Genomic DNA, 19240 nt, shown 5'->3' on the forward strand with positions numbered 1-19240 from the left:
GACTCAACTTTGCCTAACTCCTTCTGAACGAAATATGTATCTGTAATTCACCAAGGAGCGATCTGTTTGAAAAAGTAGTACTAATTGAGGCATATTGAATGGATAGGAAAAGGTGATTAAGCTCACCTGTTTGTATCGTTTTGATAGTGTTTGGGTTCATAAAGTGTAAAACAAATATATTTTTATTCATTAGAAACTCTCAAAAGATGAACTGGATAGATTTGTGTCTTTATTTAGCATTTAAATGCAAGTCTGAAATCTTTTTATTTATGCCTTCACACTCTACAAAAGCAACACATCACATGTCGCCCATAGAAAACAACACATGCGGAGGAAAGGCCACAATGACAGCTTAATGTACAAGTTTCCCCAAGTCATCAGGTCTTTATTTGTTTAACCCTTTCCATGGTCATTTTACCCCTCTGTCAGTTGACACGTTTTTTTTTCCTGCTGGTTGTGATTGTTTTCATTCTTGACCCTTTTTACGCGCCTGTCCGTCGGACTTCAGCTCCATCAGCTCCACTTCGTGCTTCGCCGCGGTCTCCAGCACTTTCTGCTTGTTGTAGAACACAACAAAGTTATTGATGATCGGGTGGATGGGCAGAGCGATGGCGATCACACCGCACAGAAAGCTGACCGCCGCGTTGCACTTGCCCAGGGTAGTTTTGGGGTAGATGTCCCCGTAGCCCACCGTGGTCATGGTGATGATGGCCCACCAGAAAGACTGCGGGATGCTCCTGAAGAGCGTCTCCGGGTGGCTTTGCTCCATGGTGTAGGCCAGCGCGGAGAACACGAAGATCCCCACGCCCATGTACATTAGGAGCAGCCCCAGTTCCTTGAGGCTCCGCTTCAGCGCGTAGGTCAGGGTCTGCAGGCCGGAGGAGTGGCGCGCCAGCTTGAAAATACGCGCGATACGCATGATGCGCAGCGCCTGGACAGCCTGCTGGACGTTCACCAGCTCCATCATGGACGTGGTGCCGAGCAAAGTGAGGGACAGGACCACGTAGAAAGGCATGATGGCCATGAAGTCTATGATGTTCATGATGGAGAGCGCAAAGCGCACTTTATTCGGAGACGAGGCGAGGCGCAGCACGAACTCAGTCGTGAACCACAGCATGCACACAGTCTCGATCGCCTCCATGGTCGGGTGTTCCACCAGCTTCCCCTCCGCATTTGTCACCTGCAGCTCCGGGATGGTGCTCACACACATCACCACGGCTGACACCAGGATGGAGAGAAAGGAAGCGATGGCGATGATGCGCGCCGCCAGGGAGGAATCCGGCTTCTCCATCAGTCTCCACAGGTACCTCTGGCACCTCTGCGTGCGGGTGATGCACTGATCCACATCCAGATCCTCCAAAATCGCTTTCACTTTGTTTGCGATTTCTTTCAGCTCTTCCTCCTTCTCGCTCAGGTAACTTTTGCAGCACTCATCCAAAACACCCTGGTCTATCTTCCAGAACTCCATCTCCTTGATAAAGCAGATGGGGCAAATCCCGCTTTTTATGTGGATTTCGTCGAAGTAATACACATCAATGATGCACTTGAAGGAATCGGGATCCCGATCAAAGTAAAACTCGTTCCTGCCCGGGTCGAAGTCATCACAGAGGCTGGAGATAAGTTCTGGGTTGTGGGCTGAGCAGTTGGACAGCTCCGCCAGCCTGCTCTCCGGGTAGCGCTTCAGATCGTCCCCGAACAGCACCACTCTCACTCCACCGATGTTCACAGTGATGTCCCCTTCCTCGCTCAAAGCATTTCTATATTTTGGTTTCGGAACTGTCCACATTTTAATGAAGAGATTAAGTGTTTAAACTACAAAATGCACACGAACCGCGGACTAACTACAACTGATGCCCATATTCTTGACGCTCGCCGCGTAAAGTTGATGTCTTTCAGACTGTTTCGTGTCCTGAATGGCACAGCTTGAGWGGCWARCKCTTCTTAGCACTCTCTCTCTCTCTCTCTCTCTCTCTCTCTCTCTCTCTCTCTCTCTCTCTCTCTCTCTCTCTCTCTCTCTCTCTCYYTCTGTCTCTCCATCTCATATTGAACAGACCCACGTGCACAAGCACGCGCACGCTGACACCAGAAGGTAACAATCACAATATCCACTTCCAGCCACATTTTCCTCTTTGCAATCTGATTGTAGTCAGACGCAAATGAATCCAACCACGCCGTTTCCATTTAAAACGCATTAAACTGTTGCACATTTTATGCACTGGGTAATCAGAGCCATGTTGTGATCAGAGCCATGTTGTGCATCTTTAAGTCACTGAGGAGAAAATATGCCATATTCTGCGCTAAGGAAGAATAAGTCAAAACTTTTTGTTTGTTTGTTTTTGTTTTTTGTTGTTTTTTTTTTATCATGGATTATAGTTTGCGTTTTAACACAGAGATGGACCAGATATTAGGGAAACTGGTTGCTTTACACAACAGAGAGAGTGCTCTCTGCTGACTGGGAACTGTACAGCAATCATATCTAAACAAGGTTATTTTAATACATTTTAGATTTATACATTTGCTCTATCTTGCAAAAAATTTTAACGTCCCTTGGAGCTTGTCAATATGTTGATATCAAAATGTTATATCACAACCTCCACACTTGGGTTTTATGTGATTGATAAAACCCAAAGCTGTGCATAAAAGTGAAGTGGAAGGAAAATGACTTGCGATTTCCAAAGCTTTTTTGCTCATTTAAATCTAAAAGTAACATCTTGAATTGAATCTCCTGATTAGCGTCTTTCATAGCTGCAATGTCAGCCAGTTGTTAGCTTTTGATGCTATAGTAGCAAGCCTTTTGTCTACCATCACAAACATAATGGTGTGCAGTTTGATGCACCCACAAGAGGTCTAGACAACATGCTGTGGCCAGATGACACTAAAGCTGAGTGAGAACAAACACGACACTATAGGGTGTGGCTTAAAACAAAAGTTGAATGTATGGGAAAGAATATCATGTTCACTGTTAAGTACAGTGGAGGGCTGTGATGCTGAGGGCCTATCCTAAGGGCTGCGCTTTTGGTAAAATAGGGTCGTACAAAGCATGAGGAGCAGGGTGACAGTAGTAGCAGAACCAATGGTGTATAAAAGAAACAAAAAAGATTTTAATGAGACTTTTTGAACCCAGTAAACAAATTTATTCTCAAATTAAAGTGTGAAGTATTTTTATTATTATTGTTATTATTTTTCAGTGTACGTTTATGCAACTGCAATAAAAAGCTTACTTTCGTTTCAAGGCTTTTTAAACAACTTTGCCCGAGGTGCCAATTGGAAAGCTTCAGATCCCTAGAAAACATTCAGTTATTTACAAAGTTAAGCATTCTTGTGACAAGAATGTGACATCCATTCCCTGAAGATAATATTTACACTTCTTTCCTCCCAAAAAAAAGATGAGGTTTTTATATACACAGCTCATTATTATGTGCAAGATGTCGTTCTGAGACAGGTAGCTTTTTTATAATAACGCTGCCTCTCAGCGTTATGACTGCCTGAGGTCGATTAAGTGCTGCTTGTCTGTCGGGTCATGTTGTTGACGGCTCGCTAATCTCCAGCATGCTGGTGCTGATGTGGAAGCAGATGTAGGAGGAGTACTCCTGCTGGCAGAGCCCTGGGATGTCACAGCTCACCTGTTTGGGAGATAACAGAGAACTATCACAGACTCAAAGACTCAAGCGTGAAATTGATCTTTGCACCACCGGAGTGTTTATACAAGATGCAAATTTGAATTTACTGTTTGAATTATGACTGAATTAGGATGCAATGAAAATATTCCCAGCCAAGTAACGTGTGATAAAGAGGGCAACTTCAAACTGCCGCTTCTTCGCTTGAATTTGAATTTTCGTTCGGAGTATTTGTCTGGAGTTTATCAACTTGGGTTTCTGACAACAAAATCAACCTTTTCCCAATGCTAGCTTGTGAAGTGTATCTTGTTACATGTTATTTTGTATCCTGGGCCTCAACTCTATCTTTACCTGACTACAAATTAGCTTGCAATTATAATAATAAACATACAATTTTAATAATTACAGTACTGAATCTAAACCCATCAGATTACTCATCTATCAAATGAAGGAATAAAGTTGTCTTCTTAGCAGTTTTACCAACATATTTCTGACTTGATGCCAACAAAAAAGCTCTACCAAACTCCAAGACAAAGAGCTAATCGCCAAAGATAACTCATCAAAATAACAGTGGAAACATAACAAAAAGTAGGTCACCCGTTTAGCCATTTGATTTCTGCCAAGCTAATAAAAATTGTCCATTGATTATTGAGAATGATATAAATGATTTTTGACGTCTCGTTTGTTAAATAAAATATAATAAAGAAAACTGTATTTGTGATAAAAAAAGAAAGAAAAAAGAAAGATAAAATATTTAACAGAAGAGTTTCTGACCTCCTTCATGCTGGCAGTGGGGTCCAAATGTACAAACAGTGAGGAAAGTTCCTCCTTCAGCTTCTTTGAGCGCTTCCTGTCCGTTTCCAGGATTAAAGCCTGATAGTTCACAGGTAGTCCATACCTGTCCAAATACATCAGCAGAAGGCCCATTAAAATACATCAGCTGTTCGTTAGTAAAGAGAGAAAATGGTTGCCAGCATTCAGACTCACCTGAGTACTGATTCCACAAAAACTCTCAAGGCTTTCAGGTGAATCCAGGCGATGAACACCTGAGTGAAATTCACCTTCAGCCAACGCACAAAGATCCCCTGTGGAGAAAGTGGGGAGTGTGTTAAAACACACAACATCATCTCATAAATCTTGAGGTAAAGCCCAGCACCCGACTCACATACTCATCCTTTTTATGAACGGTGAGCTTCATGATCTCCTGCTGCTTCCTCTCCTCCTCATCAAAGCTGTAGTCCCGCACAATGAACCTGCATGAATCACAGACTACATTATGGTAATCGACACAGCTATCATGGATGAGTCTCCCAATGGGGGAGTGCTCTGGAAATTCCTCCTGCTTACTTGCTCTCCTGAGCTTTGGCTTTGAATTTACACACAGCTCGCTTGAAGAGCGTCACCGTGAAGATTCCCCCGTCTCCGTCCTCAAAAATCTTCCTGAGTGTCAGAAGGAGACGTACAGAAATACAGCAGTAAAGGACAACGTGGGGGGGGGGGTTGTATTACTTACAATAATGTTGTAAGTAATACAACTTACAACATTATTGTAAGTTGTATTTGCTTACAATAATGTAAGCAAATACAACAATAATGTATTTGCTTACATTATTGTTGATGAAAAGCTTTAAACTATCCTGTTATGCATTGCAAAAGCGTTTATATCCCAGAAACACTTTCCGGGATATGGCCTACAAAAGACTTGGGGCTTAGGATTAGATTGGCTTAGTCAAAAGTCCAGACCTGTCTTTAAAAACTGGAAACATTTGCAAAGTAGTGCAGATGGTTAAATGGTAGCGAACTGTTGGAGAAATGTAAGGCCAACTTACAAAATTAATGACAAAACTTTTTATGAGATGAGTTTTAAAATGTCTGGAAGCAGCAGCTGTTCTTGCCTGAATGGCATGCTGGGAAAGCACCTCTTTCTGACGCCACCAACCGATTAAAATGAGACAATGAGATTCTAGATACTTCTTGTTCGATTCGTTTGAACTGGAGACTCTGCTGATGCTTTGTGTTTTGAGCTGATAGAAAGTTTTTAATTATTAAGACCTTCATCTGATGCCATTCTGTGCTTGGAATACAAATATTCCCTCCCTGCTGCTGATCCAAGCAGACTCTTACTTTCTGCAGGTAATTTAACACCTGCTCCCATTCTGACCTCCTGGAGGCTGACGACGGGAGTTTTAGAGCTCGTTGTTGCACTTGCGCTGAAACTCACCTGCTCGACCGCGGAACCACAAACTCCGACAGGGATTCGTAGCTTTTCTCCCACCGCAGATATTTTTCTCTGAGATGGGTGACACAGTCAGAAACGGTTCAACATTTGCAGAAAATCCCAGGACGAATGCAAACAGAAAAAGTTGTTAGCGTACCAACCTGCCCACCACCACCAACAGAGTCGTTAGATACTCAGAGACAACCAGGTCATCTTTCCTCAAAACATCATTCAGGCTGCGAGTTTGCAAATTTCCACTGAAAACACCCAAAAGTCACTTCAGCACCTTATGCTGCTCATTTAGGTACGTAATATGCATGCCACTCACTTTAGATTGAGTTCAAGGCTTTGCAGGGAGGCCTTCAGGCTGTTGTAGGCTGTCGCTCGGGATCTTAGCTCAGTCTCCACCTGTGATATTTCCTGCAGAATATTCAGCAATTGTTCATGTTACTAACAACATTAGAGGCAAAGCAACTTGTGATTTCATCGTCCGAGTTAGAGAGACAAAGGGACAACCACAAGGAATGAAGGTAAAAACTGCTGTTACTGCTCAAATTTTGATTCAACTACTTTAACTGATGCTTGAAGGTAATAAAACATTCACGTTTCAGGATCATAGGAAACATACTTCTGAAACTTTAAACTTTAAAAGAAGCTGACTAACCACAGCCAGGGGTCAGTTATGCTTTAAAATGCATCATGCACGCCTCATTGAAGATCCTATGTTTTTATGATGTAAAGTAGAACACACAAATGAACAAGAAATACAATTCAACTATCCGAGAGGGATTTATCTAACTTTTCCTCTTTACATCCTGTAGTCATACTCATAGTTTGCAAATGATCAATAGGACCTCATTGCACAACGGTATAAATCAGGAGGGGGAAAAATGCTGTCATATAGGCTGTCACCAATAATTTGGGAAAAGATGAGACAACATTAATAGCAAAAAAACTACTGTTAGTGGGAGCCCAGAGTCTGAATGTAACACTAAGGAAGCTGCAGGAAATTCTGCTAAACACTGATGGTTTACATGGGGCAAAAATCTCATATTTTCTAAACATGTCTGAACAAAAGCATTGGCTTGGTGAGGGTCGGTCAAAATTCCTTCACAGCAATTTAAACAAGATTTTGTTATTGCTAACATTTTATGGCAGCTGTTGCCACTAACAGTGTTTTATTCATAGGGTTTGATTGATTTATATCTATTTCCCTCAATAAATGAAGTCATCGCTGACTAAATATTTAAAATGTTATTTGTTAGATGATCTAAAAGATTTAAGTATTTTATTGCAAAAGCAAGAAATCTGTACTTTTTCATCTTTTTGTGTTTAATAAAAAATTTGAAATTAGATTCCCAAATCAACTTCCACTCAAGGCCTCGTTTAATCTTGGTCTGGCTCCACTGCGTATACCATTTCTCATCCATTGTATGCCCCTTTTTGATTCTCATTAATAATTCAAAAATCAGAAACAAGCAGCTTAAACTAAAGAAATGGGTGAAAATGATCAAAAAGCAGTCTAAACTTCAAAACTCCTGATTAAGACCACTTTAAAAAATTACAAGAATGCTCAGATTGTCAGAAGAACACAATTTGGTCCTAAGTGCATCTTCAAAACTTTGCACCTTGTTGATGATATCTGTCAAGGTGGACAGCGGCAGAGCTGTGGGATACTTGGCTTTGTCCCACTGAAATTTGGTGACCCGGTTCATCAGGTCCACTGACGAAAAAAAACAACAAAAAAAACAAGTGTAAGACTGAAAATAATAGGAAATAGCTCTGCAAACAGTGACATCATAAACTGAGATCAAAAGTCAAAGTGAAATCTCTCAGCAGATGTAATGTGATACCTCTCAGAGATGCGAAGTAAGTTTTTAGTGGTGACGGAGCTGCGCTCTTTTGATGCATCCCATGGTCTAACAAAGCAGATTCAGGTTAGTCTGGTTTGTTTTGAAAGACAACAGGGTGAATATAGCTTTTACACACGAGCATATTTAATGTTTCATTAGTCAGATCCAACACCTTCAGATTGTTTTGGTGTGTTTGTGTGAAATTACCTCCGTTGGCTAAGTCGTGTTCCTGAACTTTGTCCCCAGTTGGCTCCATCACCTCCTTCAAGCACTGGCAGGTTTTTTTGATCAAACTAATTAGACAATAAGAATAATATTGAATAAGCATATTTAACTTATTGATTTCACATCATTTTTTACACTTTTGCTAAGGATGTACAGTATATTTGTCATTCCAACAGTACCCAATGGTTTTTACAAATCCATAAAAAACTTTCCCCTGCATCCGGCTAATTTTTGCCTTTTATGAAGAACTTGCATCTTTGTCTTTGCTGAAGAAAAGCATCCCTGTGGCATGATGCTATCGCATCATAGTTTGTGACTGTATGGATCAAAAATGTGAAAAAGTTAAAAGAACATGCTCCCTGAAGGCATACCACAACCCAACCTCTCTCTGTTCCATTAAGACGTTTGTTCTAAGATGTAAACAAAAATCCATTATTTGGAGTAAACATTATCTTCATGCTGAGTGTCATCTTCTTCTTCCTGGAACTGTGGGCAGCTGCTGACTTCATCTGTTACGTAGCACCAGCTCAGATAGACCAACAATGAATTTAAAATCAGGAGGGAAAACTAAACGTCACCTGTCCCTGACCATTAATCATTCATGATGCAGACTAAGCACATGTTCAGAGCTCCTGGTTTCAAGGGGAGACAAAGCTACATGGTAGGCTATGTCAACAGAATGCATTCATCTCTTGCTGATTGTACGTTTGTTTTACCTTTCAGTCAGCGCGTCGAGTTTTGACAGATCATCTGACACTCTGACCAGACTGTCTAGAATCCCCACCTGTAGCCTCAGCAGAAACACAAGCGATAAAGTTTAGAACCTTGTAACGTTTATAGTTTTCATCCCATGTCACAATAAGCATCTTTTTGTCTTGTTTTTATCCGTGGGTTTATTTGTAATGGGACTGGTAACGCCTTAAAGTGAGTCAATGCCCATAATGACTCTTGCGTGTGCAACCACTTCCCCGAGAGAGCCACATTCATGTAAACATGACCACTGGTCAGACAATAAATACACTATGAGGTCAACAATCTATGATATGCAACAAAAATGTTTCTACTATTACTGATTATATGCTCCATCAACATCATCAAGTTGCCAGATTATGACAACATGCCATTTGAAACACCTTAAAAAAAACAATCAACTTTTAGTGTACTTTTATCAATTTTATTATATATATATTTATATCGCTCCTTTATTTGTGTATTCGCCGATATCAGGCTAAAACTATTTCCCCTTCATCCTCCTGTGTTTTGTGTTTCACACTGGGTCTGAGCTGTTTTGTTGTTGTTGTCTGAGTTGTGTTGCGTTGTAAAGTTCTAAAAATCCAATAAAAAAAAGAAAAAAAAGAAACAGAAAAAAGAAATGGATATTTACAAAATTTGATAAATAAGATTGGGCCAGACTGTTTAAAACTTGGAAAGTGAACAATAATTAAAATCAGCATCTACCACTTATCCCAGATTGGGTTTTACTCAGGAAAACCAGGCAATGCTTTCTCTAGAGACACAACTTGTTCCTGGGAGTTCCTAAGGGGTTCCCAGGTCTGTTTAGTATATGTTTTGGGTCAGCTCCAGGATCTCAGAAAACATCTAAAGGAAGACATCCTGGAAGTATTGTGATGTGACACCAGAACCACCTCGGCTGGCTCCTTTTCCAGATGAGTAGCAACTCTACTCTGAACCCAATTCAGCTCTAATGCTGAATCCAGTCGCACAGTGAAGGACACTCATTTCAGCCACTTGTATCCAGGATTTTGGTCTTTGAATCAACAATGAATATTTTTTGTTAATTAAAATATAAAAAGTTATTATCTTCCTATATACCTTCCTTTTGTTTATTGGATTATGAAATGACCTTCAATTGAAAGCTTTTTATTTTGTTCAATACAAAATAAAACCAGATGACACAAAATGTCTGTTTTCTTTTAATCTGCACATTTATTCATGCTTAATCTTTAATTCTCGAGTGTCAATTTTTACATCCAATGCAATCTCCGTATGCGACTGCATAATACTTTCTGTTTAAGGCCAGCTGGTCTATCAGCGATTTGTGAGAGAAACTATTCCTTTTGTGGTTTACTTTGAATACTCATTAGTCATGTTTTGGATCAATAAAGCTCATAATGCATAACAAAATCTGACTTTTAGATTCTAGTGTAACATCTGGTTCTGTATGAGAGCTTTAAAGCTTTGGAAGGTTCAAAAGAATATATGTGGTGAAAAAGCACCTTCCTGGACAGCAAGCAGGACACTGATCATGCTGAGTGAAACGGGTCAGATGGAAATGTTGCCTCAAACTGTGGAGAGCAACCTGAGCCTCGATCCCTTCACCAGAGAAGGACACCAAACACCATCAGCGTCCTCGCTCATACTCTACTGTACCACTTTAAACAAAAAAATAAATAAATAAAAACAACAAGCCTCTTTGTCTTGTGTTCAGTGAAACTTTGCCTCCTCTGTTGTGCATGTTTTACTCACACCCTCACCTTCAGATCTGGGATGGGAAACCTCCAGCATGAGCCCAGATGGGTTTTAGTGATGATGCGCTTCAGTTTCTCCACGCTGGTTAAACTGGTCTTGTCCAGTGGGACAGAAATCAACCAAAAGTCTGCCATGATGACTCCTCGTGCTTCACATAGAGGCCATCAGTCATAAATCCAGCACACCAGAACCAGTTTGACATAAAACAGATCAGATGTTTTCCTGGAAACACATATACATGTTATATATCTCAAACTAATAGTGACTATATTATTCTATATATCTATAAATTCTCAATATTTTTCTTAATAAAATTAGAATACAGTCCAGAATTAGCTTTTAAAGCAGCCGAATACCTCCAGGTTACCTTCATGATCCTCCAGTGATGATACCTCTGTGGGTATTTGAGTCTGATCAGCAGCTCCACCTGAGACGGACTGATGTCTGTGGAGCGCCGTCTGACAGCCATCTGACTCTGTCCTATCACAGGAAGCTCTCATTTCTCAGGTGACCTGAGCAAATAAACATTAACAGAAAATAAAGGTTAATGTTATTAATAAACACCATGAAATATTTAATCTTATTTCTTTTAATGGCTTATTTTTACAATACAAAACTTTAAGCAAAATAGTGCATTATCCATGACTGAACAATGTGTACAAAGAAGTGAAGTAAAACTGGAAAAAAAAAAAAACCAAAATGTCAGGCATAACTCAGGTAAATAATATTTAAACAATATTTTGTATCACTGTCCAGTTCATGATTGCTTTGAAAGTAGATTTTGTAAATTAACTTAAAGTCACTATTCCTTTTAATTGCCTTTTTAATCCAGAGTAACTTCTAAAAACCTAACTTCTAATGCAATCATGAAATTAAGAACATTTCAATGATTATTGATACAGAGATGGGGAGGGGGGAAACTGTGTGCATCATTGAGGTTGTAGATAGACATACCCATGGCTTGGTGCTCAACAGTCTCAATTTTAAGCCTAATGTAGTATACCGAACCTCATGTTTTTGAACTGTGGGAAAAAACTGCATGGATGGATGGATGGATGGATGGATGGATGGATGGATGGATGCACGGATGGATGCACGGATGGATGCACAGATGCATGTTTGGGGAGAACAGTGATGGAAAAGAGCAGCCGAAAATTCTTCTTCAAGGCATACGCGACTTTTGCCGCTGTTGACGAGTCTTCTAGAACGCAAAAGTTTTGCGACGTAATGCAAAAGTTTTGCGAGCTAACGCAAAAGTATTGCGAGGGAATGCAATACTTTTGTGACGTAACGCAAAAGAAAAAAATCCTCGGTGTCCCGGAGAGGTCTCCGTACGTACGTACTTTATTGCTTACTAAGTGGAAATGCAAGAGAGAAAAAAATGACCCTTAGGGGACTCCGTACTCTAAAATAAGAAATTTCCGCAACAAAAGAAAAACTCCGAAAATTTGAGATTAATCTCAGAAATATTCTAGAAAAAAATCGTAAATTTCTAAGTTTGAAAAGTAAATAAAATAAAATAAAAAATTTAAATGAAATTGATCAGTTTTTAAAATTACCGAAATGCCAAGCGGATGTTGTTTCTAGCCGGACACTTTATACAGTCTCACTGGTTGCCGGGGTACAACAACGTGTACGAGGCATCGACGAACCCCTAGAAATGCAGATTTCAAACGTGAACGATGTGAAGATTTATAACCTAAGTTATGGAAAGGCCCTCCCTGAGGTATAATATTCCAAGCGATCAAAGTTACTGTTGCGGTTTAATTGATATTGCTATCTCAGATGTTGTTTACTACAGTTGCTATTACCACCAAACTTTACATGCTGAAAAGACTCGCCAAAAACAGCAACAAATAGAAATGCACTGATTTCCTTATAGTAACGACGTACCACAATATTTTTCGTGTGTCGTGTGCCTTTTCTCGATTAGCCAATTGATTACGTAAGGTATAAACAACATTCGGCTTTAATTTATTGTATTGATTGATTAATTCCGAGGTGTTGTATTGCCCTTTTAATTTTTCTATGTAAAAATGCTGAAAGACAAAGCACACCGATGATTCAAAGGTAGTATAAGAGCTCCTCAAGGGTGTGTAATGAGTCCTTTACTGTTTTCTATAACACGACTGAGCTGGCTTAAATGAGCTCGTTAAGTGTGATTATAGAATTTATTAGCAACGATAAAAACTCTTACACAATAGAATTTGAACGACTAGTGTACCGATGTGACGACAGCTTTCTTTTCCAGAAGTCCTTTTGAGGGATCCCAATGAGTTCCCATAAATCCCTCCTGCAATTTTTGGGTCTGCCTTTGGAGTGTCATTCCACTGGAATGCCTAAGATGGTTTAAACTTCACTGCAGAGCTGTGGGGGTCTGATCTCACCCCCAAATCGCAGAGCTTCCCCCACCTTATCTCTAAAACTAACCAAGGCGTCCTCAGTAGATGTCAGCTGCTTGTGTCCCACCACTTCAAAATTCTCCTGGTTTTTTTTCGGTTAAAATGTCCTTTCCTCTTGTTGCAGTGGTTGTCAGATCGAAAGAAAAGACAGCTTCAGAAAAAAGATGTTGGTGAGTGGATCGCTTCATTGTCAGCACTGCAGACAAATTAATTTGTTCGAAGTTTTAAGCATTGCTATCCCATTGCTCCTTTTTTGTTTGTTTGTTTTTCAGACATCCAACGGCGAATTGAACTCATTCAGGACTTTGAGATGCCCACAGTGTGCACCTCAATCAAAGTGTCCCGAGACGGTCAGTTCATCCTGGCAGCAGGTAAGACCGTCGTTTGGCTTCAGAAAACCCTCCTGTGATTTATCACTGCAGAAATATGAAAAGGCTCATTGACTGTATTTTCCTCCTCAGGAACATACAAACCCAGAATTCGCTGCTATGACACATATCAGCTGTCCCTTAAATTTGAGCGATGTTTGGATTCAGATGGTAGGTTTCTCTCGTGTATCTTTTCTAGCCCCTTCTGGAACATTAGGTTTTACTGTTTTCTTTTTTCTTTTTCTTCTTCTTACAGTTGTGGCTTTTGACATCCTCTCAGATGATTACTCAAAGGTGAGAGATTTTATCCTTAATTATTGATGTTCAGTTTGTTTTTCGCTGCACAGTGACGTCGATCAATGGCAGATGGGATATTGTTCAGGGCCATAATTGTTGTTTTTTTTAAACACGTCTATTGATCCTAACAGGTTTTTACTTTTAACTAGAGACATAGAGAAAAACCCAAGTAACACATCAAACTTTCTTTCCTGACAAACGTCATGCTTTGCCATGATCTGAATTGAACTGTTTCTCTCCATAAAACAAAAGCTCTGTGAGTTGAAACAGATGTTAAAGTTAAGAGAAATCTGCCCTCTTCACCTGTTTGCTTCCATGAATCTAGTAAAATGTTGCTGCATTGAAGATCTTTGGCAAAACAATTTTTTCTGTGTGGTCAGAAGTAGTCATAAATTATTCACTGTTCCAATCCTAAGCGTTAAAGTCTCAACCCAAAGAACATGTGGTGTTTTCAGCTCATTGTCCAATTTTCCAATAACTGCTAAAATTGTTGCTGCAATAACAAGATTGGAACTGGAGCTCACCCCAACATATTGAACTGCTCTTAGGCTTCAGCGCGCCGATGATCTCTGTGTTGTCTTGCAGCTGGTCCTTTTGCAGTGCGATCGCCACGTGGAGTTCCACGCCCAACAGGGCCACTACTTCAAGACTCGGATTCCAAAGTTCGGACGGGACTTTTCCTACCACTATCCCTCCTGCGACCTCTACTTTGTGGGGATGAGGTGAGACTGGAACCCAGTGTTAGCTGGTGAGGGCAATTTTTGTTTCCCTCACGAAAGTTTCCCTAATGCTTGTTTTCACTCACAGTTCCGAGGTGTACAGGCTGAACCTGGAGCAGGGGCGCTTCCTCAACTCCCTTCAGACAGACGGCGTGTACGTACGGAGAGACACTCGCTTACCTCGAGGCTTGCATGCTTTGTCGTCTTTGTTCATGATGGGTTTTTGTTTTGTCGTCACCCAGGGAGAACAATGTTTGTGACATCAACCCTGTTCATCATTTATTCGCAACTGGAACCTCTGAGGTGAGCGCTGCGTTTTTGATGCCCATGCGTCTCCTCGCTTTGTTTGCTCCACCCTGAATTTAAGATGGAGTCTCTCAGTTTGTCAGCTAGAACAGGGTATGCAGTCTTAATGTTTCTTACGTCCATATAGAAAACTATCTCTACCTGTAGAAGTTAAAACATAAAACCAGCATTCCTTATGGAAATTATGAGACAGTAACAAGAGGCTTACCTGATATGAAGTATGAGCAGACGAGGAATCATATCCTGACGACAGTCTGCATACATGTGCTGTTTACACATCACAGTTTCTAAACTGACTGCTAAAATGCTCATGTCCTTGTCTCTGGTTGCCACAGTTTGCTACAACTCAGAAACTAAATTTACTCTTGCAGCGTCTAGTTGTCGCTTTGCTCTGCAGGTCCTCCAGGCAGTTAGCTGACGTACTATTGCAAACACTCTGTAAGCAATGTAAATACAAGCAAGGAAGCACAAACTCCAGTATAGGCAGCAGCTGTCTTGTGCAGTTTCACTGTTGGCTGCTTCCGCAGGACACACAAGCTTATATTATAATATATATATATATATAATGTATATTTCCTGCTCTCATTCTGAGCTACTGTTTGCTGAAATGAAAGTAAAATCTTAAAAAAAAAAAAACCTGTCTTGCTTGCTGTAAAAATCCAACTTACCTCATTTGATTGTGTACAAGACAAACAAATGAGGTGTGTCTGCTGTTTTCTGTTGTGACCGCCCACGCCTACCACACCTAATCCCACGCTCAGTGACACCTCTCAACACCTCACAACAACGTCCTGTGCTGTTCAAGCATTAGTGCTTCTGAAACAAACACTTCTTTTGTTGTTTCAGCAACAGACGTTTAGTTTTAGTGAAAAGCTCTCAGATGGAACAGAGCTCGGTTGTTAAGCCTGAGAGTTACTCCAAGCCTGCATTTGATATACAAATATGGTGGACAGGAAATACTCTTAGTATTTAGAAAAAAAAAACATACAAATTATGCTTAGATGAATTATTGGAATGTCACACACATCCAGTCAAGAAAAAAACTTTTTTTTTTTTTTACACCAGAACATTATCAAGTTAAATGATCAATAAAGCAACACACAGCTTAATGAAGAATAAATCACAATTTCTCTTTATTCACTTAAGTTAGAATTTGAATAATTTTAAAACCTGTTTATAAACTAAATCATTTTTATTTTTTGTGATTTCTGAGAAGCTGTTGATTAAAGTTGAGTTTTAAGTTGAAGGAATCTTAACATTTTGCATTAGGAAGCAGCTCCCAGAGCCAACATGATGGAACCAAATGCTTTAGGCCAGCAGTGTGAAGAAAACACTCTAGTCTTTATGCTGCAGCATCTATTCGAAGATTAATTTAATCACTGAAAATGCATGCTGCTTCTCTGTTAAAACTCTAAACTGTGATTTTTTTTTTCCCGACTGGCTGTGATCTGCTCTGTCTGTTCACCAGGGAAGGGTTGAATGTTGGGACCCTCGCATCCGGAACCGAGTGGGCGTTCTGGACTGCGCCCTGAGCAGCCTGACTGAAGGAACAGAGTAAGCACCGAGCTGCCACGCTGAGACTGCCGCGTCCTCTCGGCTGATCTCAGCGTGCCGATGCATATGTAGCCACATGGTGCTTTTCTTCCTGAAAAGCAGGCAGCAAGCTGTGAAAATGAAGGCTGCGTGTTGAAATATCAGGCTTTTCTTTGAGTCAGAGCGTGTCTCCAGCTTCATGCAGTATCCCTCTTTGAGTTTTATGTTTGCTCTTTGTGGTGATTCCTGTGACTTTCTGATTGCTGACAGGGTTCATGGTTTGCCGTCCATCAGTGCGCTGAAGTTTAATGGTTCCCTCACCATGGCAGTGGGCACCAGCACTGGACAGGTGAGTTCAGCAGTAAAGCCTCAACTTCATTTTGTGAACATTTAAATAATAAAAAAAATACAACATGGAGTTTTATTTACACAAATTCTCCTTTTGGTGTAAATCTTGGCTATTATACTACACCATATATTTATGAAAATAAACCCCTTTCACATCTATTAGCAAGCAAGATGTTAAAGATGTTTTATTGCACAAATCTCATGCGGAAAAAGCCAGTCAGTATTAGTCGGGATTAGGACATTTTAGGATTTTTTAAAAATTGCATTTTATTATTTTATGTTTTTTTTTTTGTTTTTTTTTCTCCCCCCCAAAAAAAATCACAAACCACAATTATTCCGCCTGCTATTTGAAGTAATAAAACCACGTTCCCATAACAACCACTAGATGCTTTCTAATTGTCAACTGGTTGCATGGCTATAGAAGCACGCCTATGTCCTACCATCAAAAACATAAAGTGGTCTGTATCTGATGAGACTAAGATTGAGCTTTTCAGCTACAAAAACTCCAAAAGGATTTGGTGAAAAACAGAGCAGGAAGGTGAAAAAGCACTTCATGCCCACTGTTTAGGACAGCAGTGATGATGTGATGCAGTGGGACATTTTAAATGGACAAATGAACCCACCCTACCTGTAAATGCTAAATTTTATACCAGTACAGGAAAAAAAGTAAAAATAAAATAACAAAAAATATATTTTTTTGTATTCTGTCGTGATTGTTACTCATTCCCTCTCTTCACTTTGTCTGTCTTTTTCTCCCAGGTGCTCCTGTATGACCTGCGTTCCAGCCAGCCTCTGCTGGTCAAAGATCACTTCTACAACTTGCCAATCAAATCTCTGAACTTCCACGACCAGCTGGACCTGATCGTGTCGGCTGATTCCAAGATCATAAAGATCTGGAACAAAGACTCTGTAAGGAGGAACAGCCAGTCAATATTCTGCTGTCTGCCAGTATTTATGAAATGAGTCAGAAAGGAAACAAAAAACAATATCCAGTTGGAGATGTGTTGTGGTGTCTATAAATTGCATTTGTCTTTTCTACTCTGCTCTGCAGGGGAAGCTGTTCTCCTCCATACAGCCTCAGAGCGACCTCAATGATGTCTGCATGTACCCCAATTCAGGTGCGAACATCACTTTTTATGGTTGGCTGCACAGTCTAGAAACTGTGGGAAAGTAGACAGTGGTCACTTCTTTTTGTTGTGACTGAAACATTGACGGTGTCTTAGCAATAAGAACCAGTATTTTAGGTGGAAGTATTATGACGAAGGAGAAACTTTGTGTCGTTTGAAACTCAAGATTTAGTTTAACTGTTTGTTTTATTTAAGACAACGAAAACGGTTGAATTTATGGATTTACTCTAGCTGTTGAACAGGTAGAAGAAAGAAGCCTGTAATTTTACATATTTCAATCATCAAATCAAATGTCGACATCAGGAATAGCAGAATTGTATTTCCTATATTAATTCTTTAATTAACACCAGAACTAAACCTTGTAAGCAATAAAAAATATAGTCCAAGACAAATACTTGAATATTTTCAAGTTGAAAAATACTTGAGAATATTGCTGTTGTTACAACTTTGTTGTTGTAACAACAGCAAAGTTGTTGCTGATGTTAGCAAAGTTGTTGCATACAACAGCAAAATTGTCTAGAAAAATAGAAAATTATAGAAATTACATAATAAAAATTAATAAATGAAATAATCTTTGTAGTAAATGATTTTTAAGGTAAGTATCTATTTTAGTTTTAATAATCTCAATATATATTTTTTCTGAATTAGAACAAGGCTCATTCAGGGAGTCAAATAGACCGTTTGTTTTATATTTTGTTTTTTTGACCTCTTGGTGGAGCCATTTTGTAAAATGTTCCAACGGCTAATTTCTTTTCAAGCTCTGTTCATTTGTCAGTTTGCCATTGAAATGAGAAAAAAAAAAACATGATCTTATATTATTATTTACTACTATTATTTATTTTTTAAATTAAACCGACCTTCATTCTACAGCAAAACTCTCTGATCAAAGTTTTTGTTTACTGGCTTTGTCTTACTTCCCTCTCTATGTTGTATGTCATGAACAGGAATGCTCTTCACGGCCAATGAAGACCCCAAAATGAACACGTTCTACATCCCGGTGAGTACGGAGACACCATGCTCACTGCATGTTCATGTGCAGCGCTGCCTCACTGGGTGATGGATGCAGACAGACAGACGTGGACTTAGTCATGAAGGCGACAGTTTAACGAGACGTTAACTGCGCCATTTGGGATTTTACATCCACTTGTCCCGTTTAAAGTGGTCGGTTTCTTGACTTTTAAATATGGTCCACAATTCCTAGCAGGGAGCACTCCAAGGCCATTCCAGAAGCTTATGTAAGCTTTGTCCTTTTGAAAATCTGTTTTCTGCTAGAAAACCCAGTTTTGTGAACGTTTCACTCATCTGGCCCAAACTTTCCCCTCCCCAATAAAACCAAGGCTTCTTCAGAACCGAGAAGCCCCTCATAAGCTAGAAGATGCTGTATAATCAAGGTGTTAAAAGCCAATTCGTATCGACAGGGACTGTTGATGTCCCTGTTGACAGAGACGAGTGGTATGAAGTAGTAACAATGATGCTTGCCAGTTGTGGAGTGAATAAAATACTCTACAACACATCAAGCAAAGGTTGAGGTTGCGATGGTCCAACCTCAACCTTATGCATAAGGTGACTTTATTTAAACTTCTGAGTAACTCTGTAGAAGCAGACAACAAACGAAGAGAAGGCAGTTTGTTTAGAGAGAGAGCAATGTGTCCTGTGACTCAGATCAGAAAAGCGTGTGGGTGTGTGTGTCTCTGTGTGTGTGTGTGTGTGTGTGTGTGTGTGTGTGTGTGTGTGTGT

At 40.0% G+C, this 19240-nt stretch overlaps 3 protein-coding genes across 5 annotated transcripts in view; 1 reads left to right on the top strand and 2 right to left on the bottom strand.

The window, feature by feature from the left end:
• Window positions 1–225: 225 nt before the first annotated feature.
• Window positions 226–1931, bottom strand: kcnf1b (potassium voltage-gated channel, subfamily F, member 1b). The gene has a single exon (XM_008399655.2). It carries the CDS (start codon window positions 1784–1786, stop codon window positions 467–469), a length of 1320 nt encoding a protein of 439 aa, XP_008397877.1. The 5' UTR covers window positions 1787–1931; the 3' UTR covers window positions 226–466.
• A 111-nt stretch (window positions 1932–2042) lies between these two features.
• On the bottom strand, window positions 2043–14995 carry atp6v1c2 (ATPase H+ transporting V1 subunit C2). 2 transcript variants are annotated; one of them, XM_008399658.2, is made up of 15 exons: window positions 14704–14995; window positions 10771–10915; window positions 10409–10625; window positions 8630–8697; window positions 7896–7981; window positions 7689–7754; window positions 7464–7558; window positions 6164–6255; window positions 5997–6092; window positions 5839–5907; window positions 4965–5057; window positions 4783–4870; window positions 4605–4702; window positions 4392–4515; window positions 2043–3623 (listed from the first exon to the last, which is right to left on the bottom strand). In XM_008399658.2, the coding sequence occupies exons 3-15, from the start codon at window positions 10535–10537 to the stop codon at window positions 3519–3521; spliced, it is 1209 nt and encodes a 402-aa protein (XP_008397880.1). In that variant the 5' UTR covers window positions 10538–10625; window positions 10771–10915; window positions 14704–14995; the 3' UTR covers window positions 2043–3518. The 2 variants fall into 2 exon arrangements, with proteins under 2 accessions (XP_008397880.1, XP_008397881.1); XM_008399659.2 differs by having other exon boundaries at window positions 10760–10915.
• The window catches only part of nol10 (nucleolar protein 10), a 14615-nt gene continuing 7375 nt past the window's right edge, over window positions 12001–19240 (top strand). Inside the window, exons 1-13 of one of the 2 annotated variants that reach the window (XM_008399657.1) lie at window positions 12001–12129; window positions 12930–12975; window positions 13078–13176; window positions 13267–13344; window positions 13430–13467; window positions 14056–14192; window positions 14278–14343; window positions 14432–14492; window positions 15964–16049; window positions 16299–16377; window positions 17136–17285; window positions 17428–17494; window positions 18448–18500. In XM_008399657.1, coding sequence (XP_008397879.1) covers window positions 12064–12129; window positions 12930–12975; window positions 13078–13176; window positions 13267–13344; window positions 13430–13467; window positions 14056–14192; window positions 14278–14343; window positions 14432–14492; window positions 15964–16049; window positions 16299–16377; window positions 17136–17285; window positions 17428–17494; window positions 18448–18500 — 1026 coding nt within the window. In that variant the 5' untranslated portion in view covers window positions 12001–12063. Of the gene's footprint in view, window positions 12130–12929; window positions 12976–13077; window positions 13177–13266; window positions 13468–14055; window positions 14193–14277; window positions 14344–14431; window positions 14493–15963; window positions 16050–16298; window positions 16378–17135; window positions 17286–17427; window positions 17495–18447; window positions 18501–19240 lie in introns of both variants that reach the window. The other variant, XM_008399656.1, reaches the window with a different exon arrangement.

The sequence above is a fragment of the Poecilia reticulata genome, linkage group LG22 (assembly GCF_000633615.1).
Source record: "Poecilia reticulata strain Guanapo linkage group LG22, Guppy_female_1.0+MT, whole genome shotgun sequence".
NCBI lineage: Eukaryota > Metazoa > Chordata > Actinopteri > Cyprinodontiformes > Poeciliidae > Poecilia > Poecilia reticulata.

Excerpts from the sequence above, each read along its gene's own strand:
- kcnf1b (XM_008399655.2), bottom strand. The coding sequence starts at position 1,786 with ATGTGGACAGTTCCGAAACCAAAATATAGAAATGCTTTGAGCGAGGAA.
- atp6v1c2 (XM_008399658.2), bottom strand. The coding sequence starts at position 10,537 with ATGGCAGACTTTTGGTTGATTTCTGTCCCACTGGACAAGACCAGTTTA. Across the intron at positions 7,755-7,895 it reads ACACGACTTAGCCAACGGAG|ACCATGGGATGCATCAAAAG; the intron begins GTAATTTCACAC and ends CTGCTTTGTTAG. Across the intron at positions 6,256-7,463 it reads TGACAGATATCATCAACAAG|GAAATATCACAGGTGGAGAC; the intron begins GTGCAAAGTTTT and ends AATATTCTGCAG.